Below are 10,000 nucleotides of genomic sequence, written 5' to 3'. Positions count from 1 at the left end.
CTCTCTCTCTCTCTCTCTCTCTCTCTCTCTCTCTCTCTCTCTCTCTCTCTCTCTCTCTCTCTCTGCTTTTTTAACTTCCTTCTCTCTTATTTTTGTCGACATAAAATTTTCTTTTTGTAATATCTCTCTCTCTCTCTCTCTCTCTCTCTCTCTCTCTCTCTCTCTCTCTCTCTCTAGGGTGTGGTCATTTGTTTGGTTCACACTGGAACACACTAAGTGGATTGTTTAAAGCTTAATTTGGGAGGGAGGGGGAAGGAGAGAGCGAGCGAGTGAAAGAGAGAGAGAGAGAGAGAGAGAGAGAGAGAGAGAGAGAGAGAGAGAGAGAGAGAGAGAGAGAGAGAGAGAGAGAGAGAGAGTACATACATCACATACACAGAAAAAAAAGTTTAACATGAAGATGTTGACAAAGGAAAAGAAATAAACATGAAAAGAGAGAATAAGAATAAGAATAAGATGGAAGAGAGAGAGAGAGAAAATTAGGAAGGAAGGTAAAAAAAAACACGAAATAGAAAATTAGGAAGAATATTAAAACAGAAGAGAGGTGGAGGAAGAAAGAAAGGAGACAATAAAGAAAAAAAAAAGAAGTGTAGGAGAACGAAAAAAAGGAAAAGAGAAGCGAACAAAGTAAAAACAAAAATAAAAATAAAAAGGAAAAAGAAGAAAGAAATTAGGAAAGGAGGGAGTAAAGAAAGGAAAATTGGAAGAGAAAAAGGAAGGGGAGAAAAGAGGAAGAATGAAAGGAAGTAAGGGGAGGTAGGGAGAAAGAATGGGAGAAATGAAAAGGGAGAAGGAAGGAAGGAAGGAAGAAAGGAAGGAAGGGGAGGAAGGGGAGAAAAAGTGGAAGAATGGAAGGAAGTAAGGGGAGGAAGGGAGGATGAATGGGAGAAATGAAGAGGGAGAAGGGAGGATGGAAGGAAGGAAGGAAGGGGAGGAAGGGGATGGAAGAAAGGAAAGGAAGGAAGGGAGAGGTGTGAAGAGAGAAACATATGACACACCAGTTGTTACAAGGGTCGGGGAGAGCAAGATGTAGGTAATTACAGGGAACTTTGGTAAACAGGGGAGAGAGAGAGAGAGAGAGAGAGAGAGAGAGAGAGAGAGAGAGAGAGAGAGAGAGAGAGAGAGAGAGAGAGAGATTGTTTTCACTTCAACATCAGTACGACAGGAACAAGAGAAATAAAAAAAACATCAGCAAAATGAATAATGAATAATGACTACTACTACTACTACTACTACTACTATTACTACTACTACTACTACTACTACTACTACTACTTGAAAAAAAAATCTTGTAAATCCAAAAATACAATCAATAAACTTTAAAATCCTCACCGTACATTGTTATCATTTCTCAGCCAACATTCCTCCCTCTCTCCTCTCTCCCTCCTTGCCTCCCCTCACAATCCTTCCCCTCGCGTCTTCCCCTCACGCCTCCCCTCTGGTTACACTGTATCATGTAGCCCCACGGGACTCTGTTATTTACTTATCTTCAGAGGTACAGGGGGAGGAAGGGGAGGGGAGGTGCTGTGCCCCGCCCTCCCCTTCCCCCGCCCCGGCATTGTTAGCGATGTCATAACAAGATTAGTGTATAGGCAGTTTGTCACCCCGCACTAACACCGCCACAGCTGTCACCGCCGCTGCTGCTGCTTCGACGATGATAGACACACACACACACACACACACACACACACACACACACATATACAGACAGATATAAAAGACCTACACACATCGATCTCTCTCTTTTACTCAAGACAATAATGCATGATTTTTTTTTATAAACATTGATAGTGAAGTGATGTAATGTAACCCTCTTCGTGAATTGATGACAAATCCAAAAGTTTTTTTTTTTTTTTTTGCTATTAGTTGTCATGTGTTTCTTTTATCATGTCTCACTGATGACGAATTGTATAAGTTTTTGATAATTTTGATCGCAAAAGTTATATTATATGATTTAACTGATCGCACGAGCGCGCATACGCACACACACACACACACACACACACACACACACACACACACACACACACACACACACACACACAGACTTAACGCCAAATGACTAGCATGTACACCAGAAACTTCAATCTCCGTTACCCTGAGTCCCGTGCACAACATTCTGAGGCGTGAGGTTAGCAGATTAAAGTAAACACCCCCTGCGCAAGTAATCTCTTTTGTCAACATGAGTTACAGCTGATTTGAGTCAATAAGCAACCCTTTAGTGACACAAGGAAAGTTACAGTAAGATTATCAAGCTCACAGATTGAATAGCGTAGACTCGTATAATATTGCCTGAATGATAATAAAAATAGGTAATATTGAAATAACATTAGTTTCCATCCGAGGCCTTCATTAAGTTAGGTTAGGTTTAGTTAAATTCAGTTCATTAGTTTCATTGGTATCCCATTCTTTGAATATATCATAATTTGAAAAAGAATCATATCTGAAATGATAGCAACAACAACAACAACAACAACAAGCACTCACGTCTCTCGCTCACCACACTTCCTCCCACCCTCCTGCTCTTCTCGTGACAATAAAGTATTAATCAAATCCATCATACCCACACTCACTACTACAAGCTGCCATGGAGCTGAAACAAATCTAAACTTTCACTTACCTCGCCACTCACTCCTTCCCACACGCAGTCTCCGTCTGATGTAAACAAGCGCAATCCGAGAGCGTCTATTTCTGACGATTTTCTGCCGCTTTGAGATTGAAATATTATGCTCTTTACTAATAGACTAAAATATCAATGTTTAACAGTGAATAATTCTTGCTCTATATTGTAATTTATGGACATATATAAATAGATAAAAAAATACCTTTGTTTCATTATTCCAACACATACCTTAGTGATAGCGATGATAACAATTAGAGTAAGAACACAAAGGCAAGAATGATGGTAACCAAAGGTGTATAATATTTTCGCTAATTATAAAGTTTATTATAATCACCCTAAGTATATTTGGCACAACTTTTCCACTAATTCACTTTATTACATTAAGATATAATATATATATATTTCATCATTACATAACTACACGGAATATAAATAACGCAGCGACTGATGACCTCCAACCCACGCTGACCTCACAGAACAGAGGCGGCGGGGGGACCACTTTCCACAACAACACACCACGCAACAACAAGCAGGACCACCAGTCAACATCACCTGCCCACAACACCTGTCCTCTTAGTAGAAACCTAATATAACACTTGCTCTGTATACAAATGAACAGTGTATGTTTCGTGGCCACCAACTATATATGTATAGTGAATATGTGACCTCCCATAACCAAAGATATAAAAAAAAATGTCTGGTATTTGTTATAACCTTATCTTCCTTATGCTATTTTACTCACAAGTTCGGATTGGTGTTTTGAATGATATAATTCTTTATTGTCATTTACATCGGTTGCTCCTAGACACGTCATTTGCATCAGACACCAGTCACAGAGTTCTGAAGAATCTTCCTCATACAATGGAGCATAAGATGTGGTTTCAGGAAGTAAACACTAACTTATGATGGCTAAGATTTTAATAAAGTTAGATAAAATGCTGGGTATGACTTCAAGACGCCACTGACAGAGGGAGTGAAAGATCTAGTAGTTTAAATATTCTAAGGCCTTTTGCTTTTAATTCGGCTCTGAAAACTTGTCTAAGATTAATCAAATGACATAACAAGTGCATCATTAACAGATCAAGCATTCTGACACCAATAAAGCGAACTGCGAGCAAGATGGCATAAGGAAAGCAAAGTTACCGTTAATAGCAGAATACACTACACTTTTATTTCCTATATAGTTGGTTATGGAAAACTGCATATCAACCTCAACTATGAACCATCAATAGTTGTGTGAATGATAATGAAGTGAGGTCGAGGTTTGATTGAAACGAACTTGACTGTGTTTGGAAAAGTTAGGCCAGACTTGGATGTTGGGAATGGTCACACTTTACAAGGCTGGGTGAAAGTTTTTCGTCACCAGATGGCTCTGGCGCACCGAGGCGAGGAAAGATGATAATCCCTTTACACTACGTTAACAAAGACGCTATATGTGGTATTTCAAGTCTTGTTTTATTCGTGTACAATAGTGATATGAATTGACTGAAAACACGAGGAGCGAAGTTTTAACTATTCAAAATATCGAATCTAAGGCAGTATCTCCTTCATCATCACATACATTTACGACACCCAATAGATAATTCAGTGTCTCTTGGCCAGCTACGTTCAGTCATCTCATATCACCATCACAGAATATGCCAACATTAATTTATATTCTATAATGAAGTAATATGCAGCAAAAAATGGTACAGCAACGCCATCTTGCGAGATAGCCGGGCACTGTAAGTATTCATTTATAAATCACTATTATGGCCTGTAGCTTACGGCTGCTTCATAACTCTACGTGAACTGCAAAAAGCCTTACCATTGTCCTCCAAGGCATCTAGCAGAGTATAGGTATCGGTTCGCCTTGTGTGCTGTCGTGTGCATCCTCTCACTTTACAGGAGTAAGCAAACAAATGTATGAAGTTTGCTGCGGTCAAATCAAAACACTTCGCTTCACGCGGTTGCAATGAAGCACTTTCTGTACAGTGGCGCGAGGCTGTGTATTCTTCCTCGCCTCCGTTAAATAGTTCGATAAGATGCAGTCCTTTAAACGTGTCCTGTCGCCGTAATACCGTGGATCAGTCAGTCAGCCAAACTTTTCTTTATTCCACTTTGCAATATGGACGCAGTGTCGCGGCGCCTCAAGTCAATTCATCAACTGGTTCCTCATGCATCCAACTTCTTAGTGACTCAACTTTCTCAGTAAATTTATGTGTATTTTAAATGCAGCCTACACGAATACCTGGACTGTGGCTGAAAGATAACAGACAAACAATAAAAAAAAAAAAAAGGAAAGAAGCAAACAAACCCGAGATAAAAAAAAAATTACAAACGAATTTCCATAAGACTGAAAAAAAAACTGAGACGCCAAAAAGAAAAAAAAAAGAAAAAATAACCTTTCCGTATATTTTCCACATTTTTTTTTTTTTTTTTTTCTGTTTCCTCAATGGCGTACATCTTCCTCGCCGCCCAGACTTAAACACCAGTGACATTTTTTTCAGGCTTCTTCACGCTAGAGGGACAGAAATAAACGTCGTCTGAGGGAGGCACCGCTTACTATCACTTCTACACACTATAGGTAAAGGTGAGAGTTTTTTTTACCTCCCTCAGTTCCAGGTAGCAGAGAGAGAGAGAGAGAGAGAGAGAGAGAGAGAGAGAGAGAGAGAGAGAGAGAGAGAGACGGGGGGGGGGAGTCAGTGTCGCCCGCCAGTCCCGTAGCTTTACGAGTGCGATAGTGAGAGTAAGCTGAGCGTCTTCTAATGATGGTGAGAAAGAGTGGATGGAGATGTAGATAGGGCCTCTCTCTCTCTCTCTCTCTCTCTCTCTCTCTCTCTCTCTCTCTCTCTCTCTCTCTCTTTCGTTATCGCTATTTATTCCCCTAAATTCTTCATACGTACGCACTTCGTCTCTCTTCTTTTCTCGTAAGTCCCGTTTCTCAATCCTCCACACTTCTGCTGCATTATATATTACGTCTTATCAGTCATCTTTCCCTTCAAATAAATCTTACATATTCTTTGAGACTGACGTTGTATTTTCACTTACTTTTGGCTGCTATATTTCTCTCTCTCTCTCTCACACTGTACGTCGTCTTTCACTATCAAGATTCGAGACTCGGGCACAAAGCGGCGGGCGAAGCGTCTAGCACAGCGGTTCGAGGCTTCACGTGGTTCGGAGCGTCGGAGAGTTGTAGCGTGACTCACGAAGCTTCATTGTCCTCCTCGGCGTGCCTGTAGCTATCACAGGGGTGGTGGGGGGCGGCGGCTCCCTTCCTGAAGGCCCCCGGCGAGAAAACACATCATCACGACTCAGCGAAGGGCTTTGGATGCTGAGAAACCCTCCTTCTTCCACGCCTCCTGCGGTGCCGCCGACGCCATCTCCTCCTCCTCCTTCTCCTGCATCTCCAGCATCTCCTCCTCCTCCTCCAGCGGGTCCTTCTCGAAATATTCCCATTCCGAAACCTACGCCCGCTCCCAAGATGGCGGCATCGGAGGAGGAGACGGGAAGACCCAGACGATGGGACTCAGGGACGTCACAGAGTCTCATCAAGGGTCCCTCCGCCCCCCGCTCCTCCCCCTGGCCTACGGGCGTGGCGTGGGCGTGGGCGTAGGTTTGGGCGGACAATCATCCAAAACTGTAAAGGATCTGGGAGAGAGGGGAGTCGAGGGGAGAGGAGGAGGAGGAGGAGGAGATGTCACCGTAGTCTGAGAGGCGGGACGGCGCGCGCTCCATGGAGAACCCTGGCGGGAGGAGGAATGTAAGAGGGGGGGGGGTGAGGGGACGATGGGGTCTCTCTCTCTCTCTCTCTCTCTCTCTCTCTCTCTCTCTCTCTCTCTCTCTCTGGCCCCTGGGCATCAGCAGGCCCTTGGGGAGTATCATACACACACACACACACACACACACACACACACACACACACACACACACACACAGCTGAGCAGCGCCTTCGGGAGTATTTAACGCGATAATCCTTAACACTCTTGCTGATCTGATCCTTTTCCTTCTCCCTCCCTTCTCCCTCCCCTCCCCCTCATCCCAGCGTGCCCCTTCCTCTCATATCCCTTAAACTCTCCTTCATATCCCCTCACATCCATTCATGTTCTGTTTAAACACCTTTCTCTTCCTGTTCTTCCTCCTGCTTCTTGTCTTCCTCTTCCTCCTCCCTATTTCCTCCAGTCACGAAGAAGACTTATGCTATAATACATTAGGAGATATGCACCATCACTAACACTATCACCATCACCGTCACCACATACGCCAATTCTTCAACTATTTATGTTTCTCTGTTACATAAAATACACGTTTTAAAATATATCTTTTCACTCATATATTTAGACATTATTACTCTTCCTACACTTAACCACTTTGTTGGTAGACTTGGATTTGACAAGCGTACCAGAGAGAGAGAGAGAGAGAGAGAGAGAGAGAGAGAGAGAGAGAGAGAGAGAGAGTAAACACCATAGCTGTCAGCTGGCGGGCGGTGGGTGATTGCAATAACAAGATTTCAGAGCGACCGTCGACCGTCTGATGAGGACAAATGGTCTCTCTCTCTCTCTCTCTCTCTCTCTCTCTCTCTCTCTCTCTCTCTCTCTCTCTCTCTCTCTGACGTAATCCAAAATATCCCCAATAGCGAAAAGGAGGAGAAAATCTATGGAAACTGAACCAACATAGAATAAATAATAATAGTTGAAGGTGAAGAAAATTGAAGTAAAAAAACACAAAGCAAGGAAATTAAATAGCAACAGAATACAAAAATGGAAATATAAAGCCAGATCAAGCAAAAATAAACAATCAAATAAATAGGTAAGTAAATAAATAAATAAATACCATAACACAAATATTAATCACCCCATCACTAATACCCTTACCCCTCCCCACTTTTCCAATCCCCACCTCTCGTCACCTTCCCTTTATTCTACACCCAATCTCCCCTTCCCCCCACCTCTCCCCTCACCCCCACAGAGTCCACACCCCCTCCGTCCCTCCCCACCACAAGCTTCCATCCCTCCACTCACTCTACCCTCCCCAGTCCACATCCCTTCACCTCTCCCCTGCCCCCTCATAGAACCCATATCCCCTCCACCCATCTCCTAGCTTCCGTCCCTCCACTAAACTCCACCCTCCCCAGTCCACACCCTGCATGCCCAGTTTCTCCTCCCCACGCATCCCCACGGGGAGGAGAACCACAAACGTGATAAACAAATATAATACACTCTGATTCTCCTTATAAGTATTTTGAAGATATACAAATTTGCCCCACGGATCTCATAAAATGCTCCTAACTCCTTCTCTTCTTCTTCTTCCTACTCCTTCTTCTCCTTCTCTCTTTAAAAGGGGAATCCAAAAGTCCATTAATATCTTACTTTTCATATAAATTCCAATAACAAAGCCAAGGTGTCACTAAGAGGAGATATAAGGTACTCTCTCTCTCTCTCTCTCTCTCTCTCTCTCTCTCTCTCTCTCTCTCTCTCTCTCTCTCTCTCTCTCTCTCTCTCTGATAATGCTCCTCTAAAAGGCTTTCGATTCCACAGATATGATGCAGGAGTGTGTGTGTGTGTGTGTGTGTGTGTGTGTGTGTGTGTGTGTGTGTGTGTGTGTGTGTGTGTGTGTGTAGGAAAGAGCGCAAAGGAGAGAAACAGGAATACTTCTCCTTTTTCTTCTCTTCGTCTCTCTCTCTCTCTCTCTCTCTCTCTCTCTCTCTCTCTCTCTCTCTCTCTCTCTCTCTCTCTCTCTCTCTCTCTCTCTCACACATTGCTTCCACCCTCCTTCCCACTAATTTCTCTTAATACCCTTCTTTTTTAACCCCATCCTCTCCCCTCCCTTCCACCCTCCGTCCCCTCTTTATTTCTCTTCATATTTTCCTCCCTCCCTTTACCTCCCTCCCACGGGGCTTATAACTTGATCAGCCGAGGTCTCATCCAGCTATGGGGACGGACATTCCCTAAGGAGGACAATCTAGGGCTCGGGACGGTCGCCTCTCTCTTTGTCAACAGTCCTAAGCTCGTGTAAAAATGTTGGGTACACGGATATTATTACGCAGTGTGTGTTGATATGTTATGGGAGGGGAGGGAGGGGTATTGTGGCTTGAGAAGAAGGGGTGTGTGTAAAGGGAAGTGCTCGTGTGTGTGTGTGTGTGTGTGTGTGTGTGTGTGTGTGTGTGTTAGTGTTGGTGCTGAGAGGGAGGTTCATATAGGTGTTGTAAATTTGCGAGGGTATCTGTTGTGGTTCATAGAAATACGAGTTGCTAAATTTTACCACAACGTGAGGCTACCTACTTACGATCGACAAAAAGACATGTGACTAATAGGAGATGGTAAACATTTCTCATTCAACAGGAGAAACTGAAGTAAATTAAGAAAAAAAATGTAAGGTCAAAAAAAAATTAATACACGCAAGGGGAAGATTTGGGTCGAAAAGAAGAATAAAAGTATAAATCAAACCAAGAATCCATGTGTCAGTAAATGAAAAAGTGAAATATATCTGTAGGGAAGATGTATGGTTGTGAGGGCTGCCTGGGGTCGATAGGAGGAGAAGGAGGAGGAGGAGGAGGAGGAGGAGGAGGAGGAGGAGGAGGAGGAAGGGAAGCTAACAAGGCTGTGAAGAAAAGAAGAGGATTGTGAGATATGATGTGCTGAGAAAGAGAGAGAGAGAGAGAGAGAGAGAGAGAGAGAGAGAGAGAGAGAGAGAGAGAGAGAGAGAGAGAGAGAGAGAGAGAGAGAGAGAGTGTCCCTTTCTCGCCCCCCCAACACCACACACACACACACACACACAGACACACGCGCCACGCTCCTCACTTGTCACCGTAAATTCCACATAAGCAGGATCGGATTCCCTTGAGTGTCGCTGCCTCGATGTTTTCCGCCTCTCTCGGGGACCACAACAGAGACCACGTGACCAGACCCTCCGTGCACGTGACTCAACGAGTAATTGATGTGTGTATGTATCTCTTTATCATTGTATATCATCTCTCTCTCTCTCTCTCTCTCTCTCTCTCTCTCTCTCTCTCTCTCAGCGTGGGAGTGACTCTGAGGGAAGATCCAGCCCACCTGAGCGTCCAATCAATTTTACGGTGAAAACAAACGCACTAGGCGAGCCCAGGTGATCGACGCGGGGAAGGGCGCCCACCTGGCGAGAGGGAGGGGCGAAGGGCGCGAGGGAGGGAAGAAGGAAGGGAACACGATGAGGGGAGAGGACAAGAGGGGTGATGAGACCGTCAGATAGTCAGTCAAAAGCCAGTGATAAGGGATGTGATTTTTTCATTACGGCGGAAAGACTTCGTTGGCAGAGGAAAAGTTACTGAGGGTCACGCTGAGGGGAGAGTGTGAGGGGAGTGTGCGGGGAGTGAAGCTGTGAGGGGAGAGTGAGGGCAGCGTGAAGGGAGTGTGATGCGGCACA

At 44.0% G+C, this 10,000-nt stretch overlaps 1 protein-coding gene across 1 annotated transcript in view; it reads right to left on the bottom strand.

Annotated features, from left to right (window-relative positions):
* Positions 1-2,929: 2,929 nt before the first annotated feature.
* LOC135112024 (LIM/homeobox protein Awh-like) overlaps positions 2,930-10,000 on the bottom strand; it is a 19,509-nt gene continuing 12,438 nt past the window's right edge. Inside the window, exon 6 of the mRNA XM_064025878.1 lies at positions 2,930-6,345. Within this exon, the coding sequence (XP_063881948.1) occupies positions 6,230-6,345 (116 nt within the window). The 3' untranslated portion in view covers positions 2,930-6,229. The remainder of the gene's footprint in view (positions 6,346-10,000) is intronic.

The sequence above is a fragment of the Scylla paramamosain genome, chromosome 23 (assembly GCF_035594125.1).
Source record: "Scylla paramamosain isolate STU-SP2022 chromosome 23, ASM3559412v1, whole genome shotgun sequence".
Lineage (NCBI taxonomy): Eukaryota > Metazoa > Arthropoda > Malacostraca > Decapoda > Portunidae > Scylla > Scylla paramamosain.
This window is presented reverse-complemented; position numbering and strand designations above follow the sequence as displayed.